This window comes from Corvus moneduloides, chromosome 1 (assembly GCF_009650955.1).
Source record: "Corvus moneduloides isolate bCorMon1 chromosome 1, bCorMon1.pri, whole genome shotgun sequence".
NCBI lineage: Eukaryota > Metazoa > Chordata > Aves > Passeriformes > Corvidae > Corvus > Corvus moneduloides.
Genome location: NC_045476.1, coordinates 143,997,980 through 144,022,474, shown reverse-complemented (window position 1 = coordinate 144,022,474; position 24,495 = coordinate 143,997,980). Strand labels below are relative to the sequence as shown.

The window sequence follows — 24,495 nt, the reverse complement described above, 5'->3', positions numbered from 1 at the left end:
CAAAATGTAAGCTAATAGCCATCTGCAATGATTCCAAGATTTCCTTCCCAAGTAATAACTACTAATGGAAAGCCCTAATTTGGAGCTCACTGGAATGACTTAATGTTTATTATCGTTGAATTCAGCTGGCCTTTTATCATGCAGATGCTGAAGTGTCCTGATATCCTGCAGCTTTTCACAGTCAATTTAATTTTTTGCTCTGTGGAATAATTTTGCAAACTTTGTTGTCTTCTCACTCACCTCCTTTTCCAGATAGTTTCTGAATGTTTAAAAAACAACCTCAGTGCAGATCCCTGTGAGACTCCAATAGGAACCCCACCCCATAATGAAAGTTATTTATTTCTTTGGTTTTGATTTTCTACCTTCTAATTAATTCACAAGGGGACTTTCCCTCTCATCCTGTGATAACATAGTATCCTTTAGAAACTTTGAAAGTTTGAAAAGCTTAGTAAAATGAAATATACTAATCCAAACACATCTGTAAAATATTTTCTTTGCTTTTCAACATCTTTTCTAACCTTTCAGATAAATTACTTTTTCTAAATTATTTCAGCTATAATTCTTTATGACCTTCAGTGCACCTTGGAATTGCTACTTTTCATGAACCTGAAATTTTATTTACTTCCTATCAGACTAGTTTTAGACTCTTGTAACTGTGTATTTTCTGTGCATACTATAAGAGTTGTCTAGGGTCTATTGCTGGTCCTCACTGAGTCAAGTCACCAGCACAGCTGAGGGTTTTTTACATTGCTTTTGCATAAAAAGGAGTCTGCTTTTGAGCTTTCTGAATACTGTGTTTTCACTGCTTCTAGTGATGGAAAGATTCCTCCAAAGTAAGAATTGAAGAGATAGACTTCTCCTTTCACTTAATATGTGTGGCAGTTTACATCTCCTTGAGTTAACCACAGGATAATCTATTGCCCTTTCAGTTTAGAGGATGCGTTGCTTTGCACGTGTAGTTACGTGCAGACTTCTCAGTGCTCTAATAACACAAGCATCTTAATCAGAGCACGAAAAAACCAGCTAAATCCTTTTGACTGCACAATACGTGTGTTTGCGAAGAGTTATAATACAGAGACATAAAACGACCTGTTCTAGGAGGCACTAGAGTCTCTTTGTGCTAGGTGCAGGCTGATACTTAGGCACACTTCTTCCCAAGCACAAAGACAAAGTCTGCTTTGTATTTTGTTCAGTCCCTGGCTCTACTCTTCCCCTTTGTTCTACTCTATAGCAGGACGTATTTGGCCCATAATGAAACAAGATATTTTATCAAGAATTAGGTGAGTCCAAAATTGTTTATTTGGGACATGTTCAGTATATATACCTACGTTTTTTCTTTAAGTGAAATATGAAATTAAGAGAGTTTCTTTTTACTGTTGACTCTCATCCTGCCTCTATCTGCTTTCTCTTTAAACTTTATGAAAAATGTTCTGAATTATTTTACAATTTGCTTTTAAACTATGTTTTCTTTTAAGGGAAAGAATAGCCCAAAGTACTTTATAACAATGGAATAAAGAAGACATTCAGATAACACAGTGATTAGTGTGGTATTCACATTTAGATGAAAGTATCATGACTATTAAACATTCTCTTCTCTCTCTGCACATAAACACTTGTATAAGATAATCACAGCTTTCTAATCTTTGTAATGGGCATGCAGATCAGTATAAGGCATTGGCTTGATTTTGCTAAATATCCTAAAATCTGCATTCAAATGGTTTAGTCAGCCAGGAGGGTCACCAAATATCTCTTGCAGTTACTGATTGTTTGTACATAACATGAAGAACTGCGCTAGTTACATACATACAGCTTCTAATTAAGTTAAAAAGTGTCAATACTTTTTGAATTCAAATCACACACAGTTAATTATTTAAGGAAGGGGACAAGACTGAAAGTCGGAAAGCTTTCACCTTTATTTTTTAGATATTTTAACATCTTTCTCATCTTAAATTTCTGTTTCTCCAAATCTGTGGCACTCTGTCTTTTTGACATTTCCTATTGAGAGTCCTAGTTTTAAGAACTGTTTTTCTGCTTCTCAGTGACACTTTGACATACAATTTGCTGGTATAGGCAATCAGGTACGTCTGACCCAATATACACAATATAATACATACACGATATATTATGTACACAATAGAATTTAGCAATTTTTTGAATTCAAAGTTATTTGCTTAAAGATATAGTTAGGTTATTTAGTGGTATTCTGTAGAAATCTGCATCTGATCCTACAAGATGGGAAAAGTTTGTTCTACCAGGGCTTTTGATAGAACTGTTTGTCACAAGAATGTGACTTCTTGTCTTTTCTAAACATTGGTCTCATTACTGGCAAATGTATTATTTTCTATCCGCTGTCACTGGCAAAGTGCCCATGTAGTTCTCCATCTTCCTATAATGTGTACTGTAGCGGTGATATAAGATATTATTTTTATTAGGTGGAGTTGGTGGAGGAAACTCAACAGCTGGACTCCGTGTACTTTAGAAAGTTCCAGGCTTTGCATCAAGTGAGTAGTTCCAAGAAGGATGAGGTAAGACAAGTACCTACTAACAAAAACAAACCCTTTCTCTATCAGAGAGGGCTCACACTTTGAGTATCAGCAATGAAAGACTAACCAGATGCTAGTTTGGAAAAGCAAATAGTCTGATTTCTACCATTCATTTTGGGGACTGATTGACAGCCACTGTGTTAATTAGATATACAGGTCTTCTGTCAGTTCCATCAACATCAGACCTAAAGTCTGTGGGATGTATTTTGGGCCCCTGCTCTTGAGTAAATACCTCAATTTCAAGTGAATTACAGATATATATTGGATTATTTGATTATGGAACCTTCACACACTGATACGTTTAAAGCAAATAAAAAAGTAAAGCTTACTAGGAGCTGGAGCCTTAACTCAATTTATTTTCTCAGCAATCAAAAAGCTATTTTACAGAGATAGGTTATCTAATGCAATAATTATTAGAGCAAAATACAGAGGTGAAAAAAACAGTTATGCAAGCAAAATAATTTCTCCCCTCAGAGTACTGTTGCTGACATTGGGGCTCTCAAAGAAGATCAGCACTTGCATCAAGTTCCCAAAGAATTGGCAGGTCCTAATCTATCTGACCTGATCCACAACAAAGAGAAGTTAGAACAGTTCTGGGCTTTTCTTAATGAGCATTCTGCTAGGTACGTTTCTTCATTATTATTATTTTACCTAAGTTCAGAAGAAATCTTTTCTGAGGATCTTGGCTATCTAAATGTTGACAGATTTTAGTCTTTTTAAAAATGTGTTTGCATATTTATGAAATACACACGCACATTGTTCAGACAACTGAATTTTTCTTGGGGTAAAAATTCTCCTGTCAAAACATATTTGTATTACAGTTTTGCTTTCAGTTTCTGCTTTGATTAGTGGCAAACCCCTGAGTAGAACAATTAGCCTATAATGAGTAAAATTTTCTCTTTTTTAGTACAGATTCAACTTAGTACATTTAAAAAATTAAAGCTGGTTATTATAAAAATGTACAAATAGAAAACAGGCATGTTATTCTCATAGTGTGACAGCAACCACAGTTTTGTGTTTGCTGAACAGATTTAAATACTAGCTTGTAGCAGATACAGTCTTAGACAGGGTCTTTGAAAAAGTGAGCCTGTTGTTTTTAAAAGTAAGATCTAAACAGAAGCTGACACTTTTTTTTTTTGTCTTTAAACTGTCACTTCCTTCTTTTAATGGGTTCCCGTGAGTTGATGCTTTGCATATTGGCTATTAATTCTAGTCAGGCAGTGCTATAGCTTTCCATTGGATACTGGTCAGCTTTTTCAAAAGTGCCCAGAAAGGGGCATCTGGCACAGAACTCCTCTGGCCAAGACTCAATGTCATCACTTCTGCTTATTGTCACATTGTTCCCTTTGTAGTCAGAGAGAGAAATACACACTTCTGGACACAATACACCTAATTCTGAAGGTAACATCTAAAACCTATTTGGCTGAATCATTCCTAAAATGGTTATTTCTTCTTAGTGACTACAAAAGGGCTGCAGATAATGAGTTCAGATGGATATTCTTATGCTGTAGGTGCTTATAGTCAGGTAACTTCTGAGTTAGTTGTCTAGAGCAGTGGTCTCCAAACATTTTTGCTTGCGCATCTCATCAGTAAAAACTTTTTGAGCGTGGAACCCTAGTATATATATACATATATATGTGTATATTTAATTTTTTATAGATTATATACATGTGCTACTAAAGTTTTAATATTTTCCTCCTGCCCATCTACAAATGGTCTTGCACACCCTCTTCACACATCGCAGTTGGGAGACCACTAGTCTTGAGTTTCTCTCTAACTGGGGAAATGGTAGGAATCAGCAGATAACAGGTCCTGGACAGGTATGCTGAACTGTGTCTGGTATTTCCTGCTTCTTTGTTAGTCACAGACAAGTCCCATCTTAACTGGTAGAGCCAGGCAGAGAAATGTTTAACTTCTGGACTTTTTTTTCCTTTTTTGTAAAAATTCATAATGAAGAAAAATATTTGAAAAAGTCTCACTGAAGTGTTTTAGGGCTGGGTTCAGACTAGTTACTCCGGAGTCCAGCGGGCATGCTACAATAAAGGTGCTTAATGGTACTATAATCTGAAGGGATCCTAGAACTAATGCAGTCTGGAAAATTTCAGAAAAAAACAGACATGTAATTTGCCTTTTCATCAAAACTTATGGTTCTGGTAACGTCCAATCGTAAGTGATCCAAGTTTCAGGAAGGAAAGGCTGCTGAGTACCTGCACACAAAATGAAGAAACTAAACAAAGCTCCATTAATTAATGCTCTGTTAAATATATGGGATATATTCACACAATTGCAGGACAATTTGTGTTACTTTGGGTTAGTGAATTACACTTATTAGTCTCGCCAGGCTAATTGACTGTGGATGTGCTCCTGATCCAGTATGCCAGGATAAGTCACCACTAAAAGGTTTATCTAACACACTTGAAGATTATATATTTTGCTTTTTAAATTAGGTGTACATATTTGGTCGGTTGTCTTAGGTAGATGCCAAGGAGTTACTCCATAAACCACAGTAACTTGGATCACTTGCATTTGGGTGAACTTAGTCATTTTGTGATGAACTAGCAAATGAAAGAATTTTAGTCTCAATAGAATTTAGGTCTGTAATGGTCTCAAAAGACTTTTGAAAGGAGAACATCTGTTCTTAAATCAGTCAGATGCTTTTGAACGTTTTACTCATAGATTAATGTTTTGAAAAAGCCGGTTATTAACTGAATGGAAAACTGAAGCAGATTTGTCTGAATTCAATGTTTCATATTTCCTGCTGCAAATACAGTGAATGTACTCACTAAAATGCTCACAGAACTTCAGCTAATAAGATACTGTCGGAAAACAGTCATATAAATTAAAAACTGAAAATTGTAGATATGTCATTTATTCTGTTGCCTGGTTTAGAGAACAAAACCATTCGATGATTCTGTGAAAACAAACTTAAATTTACAATGTATACTCAGATATTATGAACAAAATATAGATTGTGAATTGCATCATTGGAATGATTTGTCACTGACTATGACTAATTAGGTAAGTAGTAGAATTGGTAATTTATGAGAAAGCAGCCCACAAAAAGCCGTAGAAACAAATTTTACCATTAATTGTTTTTATCTGCTTAAGTACAGACTGACTTAAACTCTAGAACTTCACAAGGGGCAGGAAGGGAGTGATTTCTTGGGCTGATGTTCCCAGCTGTCATCCCTGCTCCTTTCTCAGGCGATCTAACAAGGAGACAGAGCGGGAGGCATCGACTTGTCTCTCAGTGGCTCACAGCCTCAGTACTGATTCAAATTCTCATCTGTTTCATTTTTCATTCTCTCTGTGAGCTCTGCACTGTGGTTCTGGTTCACAGTCCCTGCTGGTTTTAGCAGTGGCATATTGAGGAGTTACTCCTTTCAGGGTACTCCAGATGGCATCCTAAGTGAAATCTCTAAGATGTGTATTTGCTCTGCCTGTTCAGCAAGTGCCATGGTCTCAGCAGATGGTACTAGCAGAGAAAAAATGACATAAAATTTGACCTGGTATTTAGGTTTTGAATACTTTGGTGGGTTGTGGTTAAACTAATAACTCCCTAGAATGTTGATGAAATTAACTCAATATTGAAATAACATGCTGTTTAAATTTGTCTGTAGCATGGATCTCATGTGCTGGCTAGATATTGAAGAGTTTAAAAAGATGCTGCACAAGGATAAAGAAAAAAGTAATGAAAAATCTAAGGACATTAAAAACAAGTACTTAAACAACAGGTACTTCTTTGGACCCAACAGCCCAGCTACCAGAGAACAACAAGAAAAGGTAGCAGTTACAGAACTATTCATAAAGAACAATCAGTGTGAATGTGACTGAGATAAAAACCCATAAGTGGGTTTGCTCCAGCTTTTCCCCAAGCTATCTCTTCAAATCTTAACCTGTATTTTTGGCCAGAAATCTGGTTCTGTTCTGGTTGTATAGGTCCCTTCCTTCCTGTTCAGGCTTTTCTTCCCTACCACTTACAGAACATCTTTCTTAAACTGTGATCTGTGGCCATGGCCAGAGCATGCACAAGACAGCTCAGAAAAAGTGTAAAAATTACTCTCAGGCACAGTGACTTGTTCCAGCTTTCTATTTTAGTATGTCAGTAAAGCCACAGACAGCAAGTCTGAGCTGTGGTACTCTGATATATCTTGATACTTAGGCAATTTTCTTGGTCAAGCTGGGGTATTATTTGCCAGAGTCTGTATCCTATTATAGGTAGGGACAAATGTAATCTGTTCCCTTTTATGAAAAGTACATGTGAGCCTTGGGTAAGCATGCATTAAGGGCTTTGCTTACAGTTAAGCTCATGCTTTGCTAAATCAAGGATATAGAGAGATAAAGGACTTTTGGTATACACAAAAGTTTATGTCATGTGTTATTGTATTTGGATTGCTTAGCTAATGCATTCAGGTGGAGGAAGGAGACAAAGCCTTCATGATCAACTTTCGGCAGCCGTTCTGCTAGAAGTTCAGCAATGTGTCCAGAAGAGATTAGAAAAACAATGGCTGCCATTGTTCCTGGCAGATGAACACCATGGGGCAGAAGGACAAGCAAAGGTAATTTTTTGACAACGGCAACACATACAGGCATTGTTTTTTGTTTGGCTCATAATTTACCATTGGGATAAAAAGGTTTAGAGGAAAAGCAGACCACATCTTACTTTCAGTTTACATTGAAAGCAGGTTGAAGCATTTATCTTGGTAGGTTCATCTGAAGGCTTAATTTAGCTGACAGCATTACTGTTAGATCCTAAATCTGAAGGAGCTGGTGTTAGCTCTGCTGCCATCCAGACTGCCAGGAGAGTGAACTAATCTTTGCTGTAGTGCTACACTCTCCCTGTGCCATTTTGCCTTGGCCATACAGTTGCACACTGAAGAAATACTGCTTTGTGTAAAGGATTTGCCCAAGGGGACCAGAACACAAGCAGATGAGTGGGCTTCCCATGCCAAAATTCTTTCTCTTACGCTGTCCACATTCTCCCATCTGGAGCTGCAGTGCTTGTAGAAATGACTTCAGGACTTGTGAAATTCTGCTGAGTGGGGAGCTTAACTGCTACAAGCCTTGTTCCAATTGGTTATTTCAGAAAGTTGCCAAAAAGCTGGGAGTGAGGAGCCTTTCACTCCTGCTGGTTCATTAGAAAGACTGAGGAATGGGCAGAGCTAACATCTGCCTTTTATGAGTGCCTGTGTGGCTGTGATCCTTGTAAGGGGATCATCCTGCTGGTGACAGATGCAAAGACTTGGGGTTTCCACTTCCACAACAGCTCTGACATGTGAATGTCATAGCAGAAGGAAACTTCACAGTTCCACCAAGCAGACACATATGCAACTGCATTGATTCATAAAACTCATTTTCTGTCATCTTTATAACATCAAGAAGGTTGTCAGAAGTGTTGTCAGAAGTGCATATAAACGGAATCTATTGATTCAGAACACTAAGGAATCTGAAAGATACACATTCGAATAAGAGAAATTGTAATTTTAATAATGATTATGTTAATTCTGTAAAAAAATCCTAACCCTCTGCCATTTTTAGCTGAACTCTGCCTCCTTTACAAGCCCTGGCACAAGACCAAGCAATAACGCTAAAGCTGCTTCCAGGTCTGGAAGCTAACTCATGCCTCTTTTTGCACCTGCTGCACTGTGTTGGCTGGGAGATTAGCCCAAGTAGTTTAGAAAATGCTGTATTCAACTCAAACAGTTTACAGGAAATACATACTTCTAATGAGCTTTTAGTCTTTTCCTAACTCCATTTATGTCCGATTGCTATTTTCTCTTTCTTATTGAAAAGTCAGAGGATGAAAAGGTTCTTTGAAGAAAGTATTTTAGAAGAAGTGAAACCAGATGACATTCTCCACTGGCTTCATATTTCACAGTGACAAAACAGTGTGGGCATGCTATGTAGTCCTTATTCAGGAAACCTGCCCTTTGTTTGAGGTGTAATTTTGCTACAAAGAAGTTGCAGGATCAAGTCTGTATTTCTGATACAGCTGTACAAAGGAACTAAAAACATACTAAAAAAATCAAACCCAACATTTATTCCTCACGTAAGTGGTCCCTCAGAACATTATGGGTAAAGTAAACCAATTTACTGAGTGCACAGCTTGACTGCTATTGCCTCTTGTCTTCTCTAATTCCCCAGTCTTAATGAGCAGGTGCTCATTTATAGCTGAAGAAGGGATGGCATTCTGCGCAGGTCCACGACAAGTTTCAGACATAAAATCCATAAGAAGACATATGAACTATTCTACCACTGGGGTCTTAATCATTAGAAGGCTGAACAAGAAAGAAGAATATTTAAAAAATAAAATAATAATCTTCTGTTCAATTATAGATAAGGGACATAACTGAAGATCTTTCACGCAAAGACCAGCAAAAGACAACCGGGATGTGGAAGGCAAATAAAATTCACTGAGTCTCTTGTGTCTGCAGTTTCACAGTCTTTTTCATGTGGACCTTGCACATTTTTCACAATTTCCCTGTTGACAGTCTGAGGCCCAAATGTAATGTTGAAAGCAATCATGATTGTTCTGGTTATAGTGGACTGATTACTTACATTACTCCTGATTAGCTCCCTGCTGGATGTTCATGGTAAATTTCTCTCCCTTTCTGTCTGGAGAGGTCATACTTGAAAATAAAGGTCTCTTGTCCTCAGCTTTGGAGCACTATTAACACTCTTCAAACTCATATTGTACCTCTAATTCATATTTATCTGTATTTTGCATGCAGTGGACTTATTTGGACAAGCTGTTCATTCCAGCATCTGGTAGTTTATTTATTATTGCAAGTGGATTACGTGCAGACACAAAAGGGAATGTGAAGTATGCAGCAGAGTGGGCAGGTTTAATCATATCTCACAGTATCTGTTTCGTTTAGAATTGTATTTTAATCTCACACCACTGAGATAATATCAAATTTAAACCTTTTAAACCTTTGTAATAATACATTTCATCAGATGTTTGCCAGTTTTTTCCTCTTGAAGAACAGTGAACTTTTTGTGATTGCCAACATACAAGTTGTGTACATTTGTTCAGTTGAACTTTTATTGTCTGTTGAAATCAAACTAGAGACCCGGTCACCAATTATCCATGCAAACCATCAGCACAAAAGGGATCCAAAGTGCATGTGGGTTCTGTTAACTGAGTTTTCCCTTCATCTGTTTGTCAGGAAGATGGTTGTTTTCCGTGTTCTGCTTCAAGGTTGTTGACCCATAAAATAAGCAGTGTTTATATACTGGTGTAGGGATGGAAGCAACATTTTGTTCTTCCCTTCATGAATATGCCCTAGAAATAATTTTTCCCCAAAGTTCCCTAAATCCTGGTCACAGGGAATAGATCATGTTTGGAGAATTGGAGAAGGGCTGAGAAGATCCAGTGTTACTGCCTAAATTGAGCTGACTTTATTTTAACCAAAGGACCCTCTGGACAGCCACCACCCTCCTTCTTGCCAGGGTACGCTCTCACCCCGGCAGGCTCTGCAACAGGACACTGAGCATAACCCCTGTTTTTAAGATAAGCTGCAGAAACCCTTTCAGCTTAGGATCAGGTTAGATTTCCAGGACTGTTGGTAACAACTAAAAATGTTTCTGACCCATGCTCACCATTGAACAGCACTCCACCCCTCCAGGACTTCAAGAGTTTTAAACCACTTTTAGAAGATGGTTTTCATTCATCCATCTGATAACAAAAGGGGTTTTTTTGGCTTGCTCCTCAGCAACAGCACAAGAACTGTTTGTTCAGGAAGGCAGGCCAGCATGAACTTCAGTTCAAACAAACTGTCCCTGCATAAGCCATCTTTCTTTCTCCACCCTTTCCTGGCTGCCTACTGTTCTGTGCTTGGCAGCATGAGGATTTCCAAAATGTCTCAAGGATTTTAAATTCTATTTTGCTATTGGTAGCTTTATTTCACAGAGAGCAAACTCTCTGGCTTCTGTTGGCGATCATGGCAACACATTTCAAACCTCATTTTGGTGGTGAGATCCCTGTCAGAAGCATTTTACAACTTCAAGCTATGTGGTTTGTGTGTTCCTTTTTCTTTGTTGTTTGTTTGCATAAAACTCAAACTGTTCTCTAGAAAAGTAGCCCATTTTCATAATCAATAACAATAGCTGTTTCTATACTTTGTAGTCATATGGTCTAAATCATTGTCAGTCATTTCCTCTCCCATCACATCTTCCAAAAAATGTTCCCCAAACCAAACTGGGAAAAAAAAAAAGGAAAGGAAGAAATGAAACCTTGCCACATTTTATTGTATCCATGTCATAAATTCATAAACTACTGAAAGTTAGGGTCAGTGCAAAGATAAGAATCAGACAGTTTACACTAACTAATGCCTTTGTTACTGCTTTTTGAAACAAAGTTTATTTGGTGCATCTATTTCTTCTTTTGACAGCATGTGGACAATAAGAGCGTTTCTTCATCTAGTGAAATAATTGCTTTCCGCAAAGCACTGTTGGATCCAGTGACAGGAAATCTGTTTCAACGTTTTGTGTCACTGAAAGGAGACCTACTGGGGAATGGAGTGCTCTTTTGGCAAGAGGTGCAAAAGTATAAGGTATGGTGGTAAAACGGAGCAAAGGGAAAAGTATTCAATTTGCAAGCAGATGCATCCATTCTTGCATATTAGGAGAATTTTAACAAAAATATTTATGAGCATTCTGTTGTTCATAGTAAAGCCTCTTTCACTGTTTAAACTGGTTTTTTCTTCAATGAAAATCCTCACATCTTAAAGGTAGCTATTTTTGACTCAAATGCATTATCCCTGTATTTCTTTATGCTTCTTCAAACTGTAACATTCTTCAGAGTCTCTAAAGAAACACTGCTAACTCACTAATGCCCAGAGTTTGGTATACATCTGTTGAGCAGTAGAAATATGCAAGCATTAAAATGTTCATTCTGTCTTTATAGCTGCTATCTGAATTTGTAATTTCTCAAAAATGAGAGATAACTTTTAAATTCAATCAAATCTACAGATGTAAAGATGGTATCCACCCCAAAAAACCTGTATGTACAATGCAGACCCCAGCTCCCTTGAATTTTGTAGAATCAAATTTGACTTGAGCTAAGCTTGGAACCAAAGTGAAATGTGATGGGAAAGGTCAGCAGGATTACCTCTCTCCCAAATATATGTAGTTTTGTGAAATTGCTGCTATGTGCGTTGAAACCCAATGGAAAACCTCTGGAGTGAAACTTTAAATCAGACTGCAACCTCCTAGGAACACCCTGGATTGAATGCAGGGACGCCACAGATGTTTCATGTGTTCCTCTTTCCTTTTGCCTCTGGGATAGCAAAAGTGCTACCAGAGTGCAGAACCTCTCCTGGGCTCCTGAACATAGCCCATGTGGACAGGGCAGGCAGGGAGCATGAGATTAGCTAACATGGTCAGAAACTGGGCTGTAAGCACAGCTGATGTTGCAGTAGCACTTGGAGAGCCTCCGCAGGCGTGGGGGTGTATTTTCACTGTTTAATTTTATGAATTTGAATTTGGTGTCTGCTTTAGAAGGTGAAGCTCCTCTGTTTCCAGGGGACAGTCTCTCTTCCTCACAAAGGCTCTGATCCCCAGGCAAGGAATCACAGTCTGAAATGCTCTCTGGGGTTGCTGCTGTCTCTCTCGTGGTTACAGAGTGACTAGCTTAGATTAAAACTCTGGTATGAAGGCATCTGGTGTTCCACAACATAAATCCTTTTCTAGATATTTGAAGTTTTTTTGAGACTTGTGACTCTTCATTGCTACATTATGGAGGACATGGAAACTTTCTGCAAATTAATGTAGAGTGTAGGTTAAACTCTTTTCTTTGTAGAACTGCTCTCTGAAGAAAGCCTTTATTGTTTCTTGTCCCACCCCTTTTCCTGCATTTATGTTAATTTTATTTGTCTTGTTATCAAGAAAAAGTACAATCTGACCATATTTCTCCATGCATGCAATTTGTCATGGTTGGCAGTTGATGCTCTTTGTAGAAGCAAAGGGCTGGAGTAGTAGGAGTGTTGTGGGTCAGGCTGAACTGCAGGAATATTGCCAAAGGCGTGGGCAGCACTTTGCACAGTGCATATTTGTATTGTCTGAGCCCTATCATGCCATCAGTTTAGACAGAACTCCCTTTAGGAGTCAATGACTGCATCGCTCCCCATAACCCATCAGGCTGGCGGCACATCTTGGGACAATCCAAAACCAAGATTTTTTTTTTAAACAAATATGAAGAAACATAACTCTGTGGATCATTTCCATCTGTTCATCTATGCTTGGTCTCATCTCTCCTCATATCATATGGCTTGTTTGTCTTCCCTCTTACTACAGCTCTCTGCCTTCTATGCTAGATGAGCGAAGAAAGCCGTAATAGATATTCTTAGGATATATTGAATATGTTTTTGCATTGCCTTACTTTCTTTATTATAGTTGTTATCATTCTTTTTTTTTTTGTTTCCAAAACTAAAAGTATTCATAATAAAGCAAGCCAACTCTTTCACATACCACATTTCTGGTTAAAAGCCATGGTTTTAATTTCTTTGCACAGTAAATATATGGCCTTCTATAACAAAACTAAATTCAGATTCTTCATTTAAAGAGCTCTCTTCCTGAAAACTCTAGAGTGATCATTGTGTCTCTTAATATATATGTGATAGTCTCCTTGTGTTATATAAATTTCTTGATATAGATGGACAGAGGGAAAGTTCATGTTTCAAAGTGTTGGAAGGACACTCTTTGAATTATTTTTCCTTCATGTCAAAGTCTAATGCTGGCATTCTCAGGGTGTCAAAATGCAGTAATAACAGGTTTTACAAGAACAATAGGATCACATTAAAAAGTAGAAAAGCCCAGTGTTCCTCTGACATCTCACTCCTGTAAGTTCAGGTTTGTTTTTTATTCTATAGTGCACAGAGTTATTTCAAACCCCGAGGTTTTGGGAAACTAAAAAATCTTAATGAATGGTGAAAGTAGAAGATTTCAATAAATAGAAGATTCTAGTGGTAGCTGAAATTGTCCCCTCTTGTGACAACATTCCTGGTTAGAATATCTTGTACCCTCTAAATATTTCCCCTCTTTTGCTGGAGCACTTAAAACATTTCTTTATCTTTTAGTTACCATGGATATACAAGTCATAGCAGGCTCATTGTGAAAATCAGTGCATTTCACACTTGTAGATGGGTTTCTCTTTTCAGAAATGTCTCCTATTTGCCAGTAATGTACTTAAAATCTAAGCTGTTCCATCAGAACATGCAGACAGAGATTATCACCTAAAAGCAATGGTTTCTATGCATCTGCATTTGCAAACCAGAAGCCCCATTCATGTCTTAAGCATGGTTTTGACCATGCACATTTACCAAAATAATTTTGCCCTGCATACTGAAGGAATTTATTGTATAATTATTTTTGTATGACTATTACTCTTTGATCACTGGCCCCCTGTAAAGGTTCTTGCATGCGTCTCTCTCCATTGACTGAAAAGGCTATTTTTCATCTTTCAGGACTTGTGCCATTCTCATTGTGCTGATGCCATAGTTCAGAAAAAGATCACAGCTATTATTGACTGCTTTATTAATTCTGCCATACCCCCAGCTTTGCAGATTGATATCCCACCTGAACAAGCAAAGAAGATTGTGGAGCGCAGGAAAGAACTGGGACCTTACATTTTTAGAGAGGCACAGGTAAGAAGCCGGGCGAATCTCGACCTGTGTAATAGGTCTGGCTAGAGACTGTGTGCCTGATTTTAAGAACAGTTTTCATTGCTTATGTGACAGTTAGGACTCCACACATAAGCCTGGGCTTAAAGGAGAAAACTATAGTCATATATTTCAATGAGACTGGTGGAGATGAAAGAGAGGCTTCGGATATATACTGCTCGGTAAAGAAAATCTCTGACAGCTAGCTGATCCTTGAAAGGTGTTATCCAGGTCTGTGTTAGGAATTCTGGCGTTAGAAATTAATTCTGTCTATGTTCTTAATTACTCGTTCTTTACCACTTGGTTAATGTCAGAGAAGTAATTTGTAGTTAGAAAGTTTGTGGGTTTTGTGTTTTATGAAAAATACAGATGTGAGTAAACCATAAAGACAACTTAACTTGCCGAATGCCTTTCCCTTCTTTATACAGAAAGTGTGCATTAAGTGGCTGTAGACAATTTTCTCTCTGATCTTTCTATTAATCAGGTTGAATAGCAGTTTTTGAACCTTTACTACAGACTTACTATTTTCTTATCCCTCGGTACTGCCTTATCTTCTAAGTCCAAGAAAAGTAATTGTTCTTCTTTTCCTATAAAATTGCCACCGACACCTTTAGACATCAACTGTGAGTCCATAAAGTGTTCGGATGACAAAAGATGAATGATTTGTCAGAGAAAGGGGTTCATATAGGTCCTAAGAGAAAGAGAAGTCTCATTTCAGCCTGTGTAAAACCCAGTGAACTCCAGAAATGTGGCACAAAACCAAAGGAAGAACTAGGCCAAAATGATGTGACTGGAACCCAACAGTGACTCACATGTCACTTTCAAGCCCATTGAGCCAGAAGCAGTGAGGTGCTAAGCATGCTTGGCTCCTTTGAAGCCAAGTTTCTCAATGCAAATTAAACATCTAAATAAATTGAAAAATGTGAGCCTTAGTACGTGCAGCAACAGAATTCACTGAGCCCCTCTGTTTGCTTTTCTAAAATTGTTTTTCTTATTCTAGTTCAAAAACGACCCTGTGAGAGATTATATCATTTAAAAATTATCCAAGATTTGCTCATAGATGTGTAATGTGGTTTAAGAGCCTTTCCAGAGGCAAAAAAGTATTTCCTTTCTCTTAAGGAGGGAGAAAAAGCCCTCTCCCTAATGAACTGAATATTTGAAATACTTGAGCAGAACAGTGGTGCAAAAGCAATTCTACTGGTGTATATTTTATCAAGAATACTTGTAAAAAATGATGGATGTTTTCATTAATGCAAACAATTGTTTAGGGAAATATAAAAAAAGAAAGTGCCTTTTAACTGTGTTTTAGGAAGATTTCTCACCAGTAATAAACACACTGATGAAAAGCATGTGCCGAGCAAAGCTGGGCTGAAATGTCAGGACGGAGTTCGTGGGAGGAACAAGGCTGCGTGTTCAAAAAAAATAGTTATCTCATTCTGCATTTTATTTTACAGTCAACTGTTTCCTTAATACGGTCAAGATTGACTTTATTTTCTTCCTGCGCAGATGAGTATTTTTGCTCTTCTGTTTAAATTTTGGCCAGAATTTTGTAAGTTCCAAAGCAATACGGACCGTGACAAAATTCTAGTTGCCTTGGAGAAAAAAAAGGAAGGAAAGATGCAAAAGAAGGAAGGGATAACAGCAAAGGTAAGGCTCATAATGTTTCAGGTGACTGCTGATGAACTGAATAACATGAGCAAAGATACATAAATTAAAATGTCCCTTTCTCAGCCTGATCCAAAGCTACCAAATCTTCTTGTTAGATTTCAAGCTTTACATGCAACCCAGTCCTAAGGTGATTAGTTCCCAATTCTGCCAATGCATATACATACGTTTAACTTGAAGCAGATGAGTCAATGGAATACTCCTTTCATTAACCAGAGAAAAAAAATGTATTTTAGTCACCTTTTGTGCCAAGAGAAGAGAAAAAAAAGAAGGCTGAATTAAGAAAAACAAATCTGTGTACAATCCATGTGTACATGGGCTACTGCAGACCTGTTTATTAGAATTTACGTTCTGTATCACAACTGAAATCAAACCAAACCCAAACCAAAACTGATTTCATATCTATTTTCCAGAAGGACTATTTGAAAATCCTGCACATTATTTTAAAAAATATTTATATAGTATATTTTATATGCTTTGCATAATCTTTGCCTTTTCTTGAATATTTCTCAGCTTTGAAAGTGAAATTGTTAGACTGTTCATAGTGAGTTTCCAGGAAGTTCCAGCACATTAACAGAACTGTGACCTCTACAGTGGAATGCTTGTTTGTAAAATTGTTTTTCTTGGATTTTTTGAATTAAAATATAATGGATTTCTTTTTCTATTGATTATAGGCTTTGAAAAAGTTTATTTTTTATTAAATACAATTTTTTGGCGAGCATTGAGGAGAGAACATTCTTTCAAGGGCAGAGAAATTATTGGACTTGCAAACTATAATAAGTAGCATTACAAAGACCTTTACATATTTTAAATATCATGTACATGTGTTGAGATGTTACACATGACAAGAACCACACAGGTATCTGGACAGATAAAGTCATAGGCCCATAAGAACATGTATACACTGTTATCCCCTTTTAGGCACGTGAAGGTTGAGGACCAGTGAAGCGTTACTCAAGGCCACACACCAATGTCAAGGGAAGTCTAAAATCCAAGAACTCATGTTCCTTTCTCCAAAGTTCGTTGTCTCCATATACATATGTCTGCCAAGGCCATTGGCAATGCTTACAGTGCAAGAATGCAATATTTCAAAGTAATGCACTTCTGCGTTTTCACAGACTTATTTTCCATCTGTTTGTTGCCTGTCTGTGAAATTTCTGATAAAGATCAAGGAATAAAGAGAAAATCTTGGGCAGGAGGGCAAAAGCCTAGCTTTTATGGAGAAAAAATAGGAGAAGTGAATTACGCTTCTAAGCAGGGAAAGAGAGTAAGAAATTCTAGAAAGTGTCAGGCAGAGAATGCAGCTCAGTAAACAGTTTGTAGACTATTCTCACAAAAAAGAACCCAGTAAACCAGTTACCTTTTAAAATTTCTTAAAAGAATAGGTGCAACAGAAAAATCTTTCCAATATTTTTAAAATCCTTTTCCCTTTCTGTTACTGTTTAAAGAATTTGCCATTTCCTGTTCTCTTGCCTGAGATTTCTGTCCTCTCGGTGACAACATAACTATTCAAATGATTCAGTGTCCCTGAAGGATACTGATAAGGTTCATCTAATATGAGCAGGTTCACTTGTTGGCTTGTGGAAGGTGATGATTTCTTGGCCATGAAAATAAGGACTATTTTCCTCTGCCCCACCAGGCTCACTGAATGGGAGGAAAGCTCTGGCAAGGGTTAGAAACAGCTTTTCTTATATGTATCTCCTCTCCACCCCACAAATCAGTTGCTATTTTGGGTTTATGCCAAACAGAGCAATCATAGTTGCAGGGGAGGAATTTGCTTTCTTCTTTCTTTACACACGTGTCCCCTGGGCACTGAATCTACCTGCGCTCACCTTAGTTTTAGAACTGAACAGATAAGAGTTGGACTTTTATGTAGTATAGTAGAAAAAATGAGCAGACAAGGAGCTTTTCACCAAGCAGTGATGAATAAGTTGGTATTATTTGACTATCTCAATATTTTTTGTGTGTGCCTATTTGTTATTTAAGGGGCAAATTCTATCAAAGGCGTCCTGGCAATGGACTTGTTCCTTTGTTAGCTGCTAGATGCACATGCCACATACTTTCAAATATATTAGTCACTTTTTGTCTACTGCCTTGATGCCAGTACTAGTAATTGGTTGTATACATCATTGCATTTTATCTCCAAAATAGATTTTGGATTTTTTTGCTTTCAAGTGCAAAAAATAGCTTTAACTTTTTAGCTTTAATTTACACTGTAGATTTGTACTTACTCTTTCCATGACCTTAGCAAAGAAAGCTGTCAACATTATTTTCCTTTTCTCTTAGCAATAAGCTTATATGTTAGTAAGTGGTGTAATGGCATGGGATCTAAATTCGCTATAACATTGCTTAATTTATTATGAGAAGTCATTTTTAAAGACCTTGGTTAATTCATTATTCTCATTGAGAGAGCCAGCACACATAAACTGCAGTGCAGTAGTATTCATGCTGCCTCTGTGTTTGCATTGGCATCCCTTTTCCACCAACTGTGTGTGCCACAGAAGTTACTGAGCCTGTTTCTACAGAAAAGATCAGCATCACACTGCCTGGGCAGTTCTGTACCCAAAAGTCACTCTTACAGTATATAGGTTCATAGGACAGTGGGAATGATGAGGAAGGAAAAGGCACTTTGGGAGCAAAGAAACAAGATAGTGTGATCCTTTTCCAGATCTTTCAGGGACTTAGTAAGTGACTTTGGAACCATTTGATCTCCTTTTTTTTTCTCACTTTCTCACTTGGAACATGGGAGGGTTATATTATTCAGCTCTTGCAGATGTTGTGGGGTTAACTATGTGAGGTAAAATATGACCATCGGTTGATGTTTATAAAGGGTTTTGGGATCATCAGACAGAATGTGCAAAGGCGAAACAAAACAACGTGAAAATGACAAATAGTCAATCACCAGAGCAGTTTGCCAAGGGTTACAATGCCTTGGTCTTCACTGTAGATTGCCTATTTTCCTAACTTGTATACTGTAGTTTGTACACAGCTACCAGACCAAGCTGGAATGAATCACAAATCCTACATTCTACATTTATACTTGAGGCCAAATTAGAGGCTCACAATGTCCTTTCTGTCCTTAAAATATGTTCTGTTGCTGTCTATCTGCCCTGTCACCTAGCTGTATTTTGGAGCAGGTATTGAATCTGAAAGGAAGATGGTCTGCAGGAGTGTAGAGGACAGGAAACTAGAAAAAAGAAATGCTTTAAAAAAGCAGCTGCTATTTTTTATATGCCCAACATGATGAATTATGAAATTGAGCATTACAAAACATTACTGCAAATGACACTATCTCATTTCCAATGACAATTTTTGGTTCCTCAGACTTTGATTTCTACTTTAGCTCTGTAACGATTGTTCACATCTAATTATGAGTTTTTAGTATTGGCAGGGTAAAGAAGCGGGAAAAAAACTCATCAACTTGACTCAACTTAAGTCCTTGACTCAGCCTGAGCCCTTGACTCAGCTTGAGCCCTTGACTCAACTGCCAAGGAGTATTTTGGTAGATGAGCTTGATATGAAGAGAGGATCAGAAACATCTTTAGCACCTGTAGATGGATATGGGAGGAAGGTAAATAAAACAAGTTTCTACAGATGTCATTCAAGAGATAAAATCATCTTGGGAAAAGGGGAAGGGGGAGTTTGATTTTGAATACTGCTGTCACATGGTTCTTCAATAACCGTTCATTCTTCTACAATTAGCTTTCCAGTTGTAAGTTTACCTACCTTACAGGTGATTTTTTTTTGTTGTTGTTTATTCATTTTTTAAGATGTAGGTTCTGAGTAGTATTAACAGGTAAAAGAATGTTAAGGTCCTATCGTGCATGGATTAATAAAGAATCTGTATTTAAAGATAAATTGAATAAAAGGTAGTTCAGTTCTGAAATAAGAAGCTTTTCATTAGTTGTGAAATTCATATCCTGAAAGAACTTGGTTTAGGGTAGAGTCCTGTTCTGGTCGTATGTCAAAAACTGAAGCTGAACTCCTTTAGGAAATCTAGGTATTTGAAAATCTGACAGCAAATACCACTTTAGGACTTCTTCCATAACAACTCTGAGTATGCATCAAATCTGTAGTCTAAGGTACCAGTTATTTTATTGGGAAATGGGAAAACCAGACATGCTACATTGGGCATATCAAGGGATCATATGAATGGCTGAGTTGGCACTGCCAGAACATAATGGGGAACCTGTGCAACCACTTAAGCCCAGATATGTCACGAGAATCAGGAGTAAATCACTGTAAATTTGGCCACTGCTTGTATTCCATAGAGCTCTTCTCATGGCATTATGTTAGTGAAGAGCAGAAATAGAAAAATGCACTGTTAAATACCCCCAAAATCTGTAACCACTGTGAATTGCATAGATAAGCTTACACTCTTACCTTTGACTGGACCTTTTTGCTTTTGCTCATACCTATTAAAAAAAAGTGAGTTGAGCGAGCCAGTATATCCCTGGCATACGCTTAAGCCCTCAAGAAGAGGCAGAACAAACAATAATCTTTTAAAGGGCAGTTTCTTCTGTAAGCCCCTTCCTACCATAGGAAGGTGCTGGAAGTTCTTACTGAATCATGATATGATAAATTGGCTCCAAATTTGTCATGCTATAAGATAAAAACCAGGTCAAATAAAAGTGCAGTTCTCATACTGGGAGAGCAGCCTATTATTTATATGCAATCTGAACTGTGGTTGTTGCCTTTAAAAGCAGTATTTTATCCTTAAAAAAGGAAAGGATGACATCTTCAGTTGATCTGCCTCTAGTGGTAGCAGCATTCTGCTGGAGAGGGGAGGCAGAAGGAGCTGTGAGGCTAATGAGACCAGTGAAAGGACATCCTCTAGAAACAGCTTTTCTTATACGTATCTCCTCTTCACCCCACAAATCAGTTGCTATTTTGGGTTTACATCAAACAGAGCAATCATAGTCCTACGGGAGGACTAAGGGTGTAGCACAGAGATAAAATCAAGTCCTTGATAGCACAAATGATATTTTGGGAGGGGAAAGTTTTTTAAGATGAGAGAGACTTAACACTCAGACCAGGGATGGAGAATAAATATAAACATTGTATCTGTCAAACTTGCTTAAATCATGCTGTTTTGAGATTTACTTATTTACAACAATACTATTTTTCCCATTATTCCAATATTGTAATGAAAAAAATCTTCTTAATATTTGTAATTATCCAGTAGCAGGAATATAACATAAACAAGTTTTTTATCTTACTGTTGAAATGGATCAGAAACTACAGTGATATGACCTGAAGGCTGATGTCTTTTGATGGTTCTTGCAGGCTTCCTGGTCCTATTCCAAGTACATAGAAGCCTTGGAGCAGGAAAGAATATATGTTAAAAGGCAAGAAGATCTGGAGAAACCCTCATTATCATTCTCTGCAGGTTATTAACCAAGCTCTGTAGTTTAGCAGGACAAGCTTATAGCTTAGGTGAAATTCTCACAGTACAAGGACTTTGCTTGCTCTTCTTTTGAGTTGTGTACAGAAACCTCTGCCTCTCTTTTGCTGTCTGTAGGGAAGTTGCTCTCTGTGCTGTTCTCATGAGTGATATATTTTCTAAGAAAGGAAAAGTAAAAGGTGCAGGTTATCAGCACTGTGTTTACTACACAGGTCCTGCTGCAGAGAGGAATAAAGCCATTTCTTAATTCTGCAGTGACATGGCAATCACGTATGCATTTCACCTCCCTGGCTTCTTGTGCTTCATCAACTTACATTCAAGCAGATACTGAAACCTCTTTCTCAAAGTTTGTCAGTATGTTTTTGGAGGATGTGAGAGGCATTGCTTCATCCTTGCTTCAGATGTGAACATCCTCATAGGTCTTCTGTTTACCTATTAAAAATATCCATTTAGCAGTAGGGCTAGCAATAGCACTATGTAATATTCAGTTCCTTCAATTTCACATAAATTTAATTTTTTTCCATATGCAGATTCCTTCTCTGTGTCCTCTCTGAAGCCTGAAAGTTCTGTGAAAGCCACCATTCCCACAAAGCGTAAACTGTGAATCTTCCCAAGAAGCAGGAAGTGAGTACGAGACTGCCAACAAGTGTGCTTTAAAATGTGATTTCTTAAAAGCTAGTTTTCCTGCTGCCAGTGCTGATGCTAATTAGTAGCAAGTTATCCCACTCCAAATCATGTTTAGCCTCCATATGAAAACAAGCTTATTTTTCACGCCAGCCATGGTTAGCGGATCTAATGTTGACCAGATGGAATTTTTTTGCAAAATGGCAGTCTCTAAAATTAGGTTATCTAAGCTTTCCAGTTAAGATATTTTAAATAGGAACATGAGATGACTGGAGAAATCTCAGACCCTATGAAGTTACTGTCAAGAACCTGACACAGAACTAGCATAGATCACCTTTGCCAAAGCCAATTAAATATTAGACTGAGAGAAAGAAGTAGGAAAGCAAAAAAATCTGTTAAAGACAGAAAACCAGATTTTGCTTCAAAGCTTGAATTTCTAGAAGGAAGAATCCTCTAGAGGTTTTGTTTTGGTATTTTTAAGCCTATGTTGAAATTAGGTGGACTTAAAAAAATTAATAGAACTTGGAATATTGCTGCCTTCCTTCTCTGCTTCTCCTTCTTCTTCTAATTCTGTACTTAGCACTGCTATTTTAGGCAATTTGGTGTCCTGCCCTCACTAGTCCTCCTAAAATTCCAAGTATCTGAACATAATCTTCCTGTGGCAGCATTTTCTGAAAATTACTTCAGAGAAAACTGCAGCATTCCTTCCTTTCCTCACATTCTCTTTCTGACCTCTTATCATGTCCTATAGTTGCGGTTAAAGTAATCCAGCCACTGGGGCCTCATGTGCCTTGCAGGTGTGACTGTATTCCACACATGGTGCCTTCTGCTCCACTATTCTGCTCTCCATGGAGCTGGATCATTGTGGGGAGTCCTGGCGCAGGGCCTCTGCTCCTGCTCTGTGGCTGAGAACCCTCCAGCTGGGCCCAGTCACCACACACCTGCACCCCTTGCTGCAGCCCAGCCCAGCCATCTCTAGACCTCCCTGCTATTCCAGACCTCAGAACTGCATTCCTGCCAGGCATCAGGCTGCAGTACAGGCTATCACAATAAGAAAGTTGAGGTTCTGAGTAATTTGAGAGGTCTCTCCCACCAGCTTCCGTTGCAGCCCACTCTCTAATGCCACTGGAAATTTGCCTGCCACTATCCTATAGTGATCTGGCCACTCTGCTGGTAGGGTGAGATAGCCACACAAAACCATCAGTGCTCTTGATGGGGCATCTTCCCTCCACTTTGTAACAGAGCAGGTCACACCTTGTCTATTTGGGATAAATGGTGAGGCTGGCAGCAGGAGGCTTGTGAGAGAGGCCAGGGCTGCCATGTGCTAGGCACAGCCAGTCCCAGTTGCCTCCAATGGACCCATCACAGTACCTGGCTGATCCCTCAGCCAAGATGGTGGCACCTTGGGGAAACCCATTTCAGAAAGAGCAAAGAAAGCCAGAGAGTGGAGGAAGGAATACAAAGAATGATAAACAACAGGGAGCACCAAGGGCAGAAGAGGACATATAAGAGGAAGAGGTTAATGAGGAAGTTGAGGAGGAGGAGATGCTCTATGGTGGAGCAGATATTCCCTGTGGCCTGTGGAGGACTGATGCTGCAGCAGAGGAAAATAGTGAGAAGGAAGAAGGGGCTTCCCAGTGCCTCACCAAAGGGACAGAGTGCGACCTGTGGTGGTAACAAGGAGGGGAGAAGAGGTGCTTGGAGTGAACTTAAACCTCGGAAACGCAGACGAAAAGTGTTTTCTCTCAGTGTGTAAATGTTCTTACTTTCTTTCCCTCTCTCCCCCACCACCCGAATCAGTAATGATTTATTCTAATTTGCAATAAATTAATTTCCCCAATTTGAGTTTATGCATTTATTGAAGAACTGTTCTGTTTATTTCAACTGGCTGAACACAGCAATGACATTTTGTTACCTTTTCAGGCACATTAAAATCTCTCTGAGGAAGGCAATGCAGAGACATTCAATGGAGGTGGCCAGGAGACACAAATGTAATGTGCACGCAAGGTTTGTTCTTACAATTCTAGAGCAAAGATGACAACTTGGAATATTTTTAAGAACCATGGGATCAAGGGTAGAAAATAAACATCTTCCAATGTGTTCCGTATCAACCTGATTGCGACACTGGCTCTTGTGTTAATAATTTAATAATACACCTTGAGGCTCAAATCACAGTAAGATTCCACTGAAGTATGCATGGCACAAACTACTAGGTAGTCTCCATCTTAAAGATCATATAATCAAACACAGTTCTTCATTGCCTGATCTAATGAATAAGTAAAACACTGCCTTGAACTGACAGCCCTGAAGCAGTGTGTTTTGGCACGCTGCTCTCACTATGCAATTCACACAACTTCTGTTCATTGAGGATAACTCATGAGGTCTGTGAGTTATTATAAAGACAAACGCTCTTGTTGTTTGCTCCCAGTTCAGTCTGATTCCTGTTTCAAAGTTCACCTTCTGTTTAATTTCTGAGTTTTGATCCACAAGAAAGGCTTAAAATCTATCAGGACACAGATGGGATTGAGAACTTCTATAAAATATCACTCGTCCCAAGGCATTACTCAACAGAAGGTTGCAGGAGCTCATGGCTCTTGTG

The 24,495-nt window shown here is 38.3% G+C and overlaps 1 protein-coding gene across 1 annotated transcript in view; it reads left to right on the top strand.

Annotated features, from left to right (window-relative positions):
• RGS22 (regulator of G protein signaling 22) overlaps positions 1–24,007 on the top strand; it is a 61,067-nt gene extending 37,060 nt beyond the window's left edge. Inside the window, exons 17-27 of the mRNA XM_032130274.1 lie at positions 2,433–2,525; positions 3,018–3,166; positions 6,164–6,326; positions 6,944–7,102; positions 10,937–11,098; positions 14,009–14,188; positions 15,710–15,850; positions 19,251–19,439; positions 21,155–21,257; positions 21,803–21,896; positions 23,820–24,007. Of these exons, the coding sequence (XP_031986165.1) occupies positions 2,433–2,525; positions 3,018–3,166; positions 6,164–6,326; positions 6,944–7,102; positions 10,937–11,098; positions 14,009–14,188; positions 15,710–15,850; positions 19,251–19,439; positions 21,155–21,257; positions 21,803–21,876 (1,413 nt within the window). The 3' untranslated portion in view covers positions 21,877–21,896; positions 23,820–24,007. The remainder of the gene's footprint in view (positions 1–2,432; positions 2,526–3,017; positions 3,167–6,163; positions 6,327–6,943; positions 7,103–10,936; positions 11,099–14,008; positions 14,189–15,709; positions 15,851–19,250; positions 19,440–21,154; positions 21,258–21,802; positions 21,897–23,819) is intronic.
• Positions 24,008–24,495: the final 488 nt, after the last annotated feature.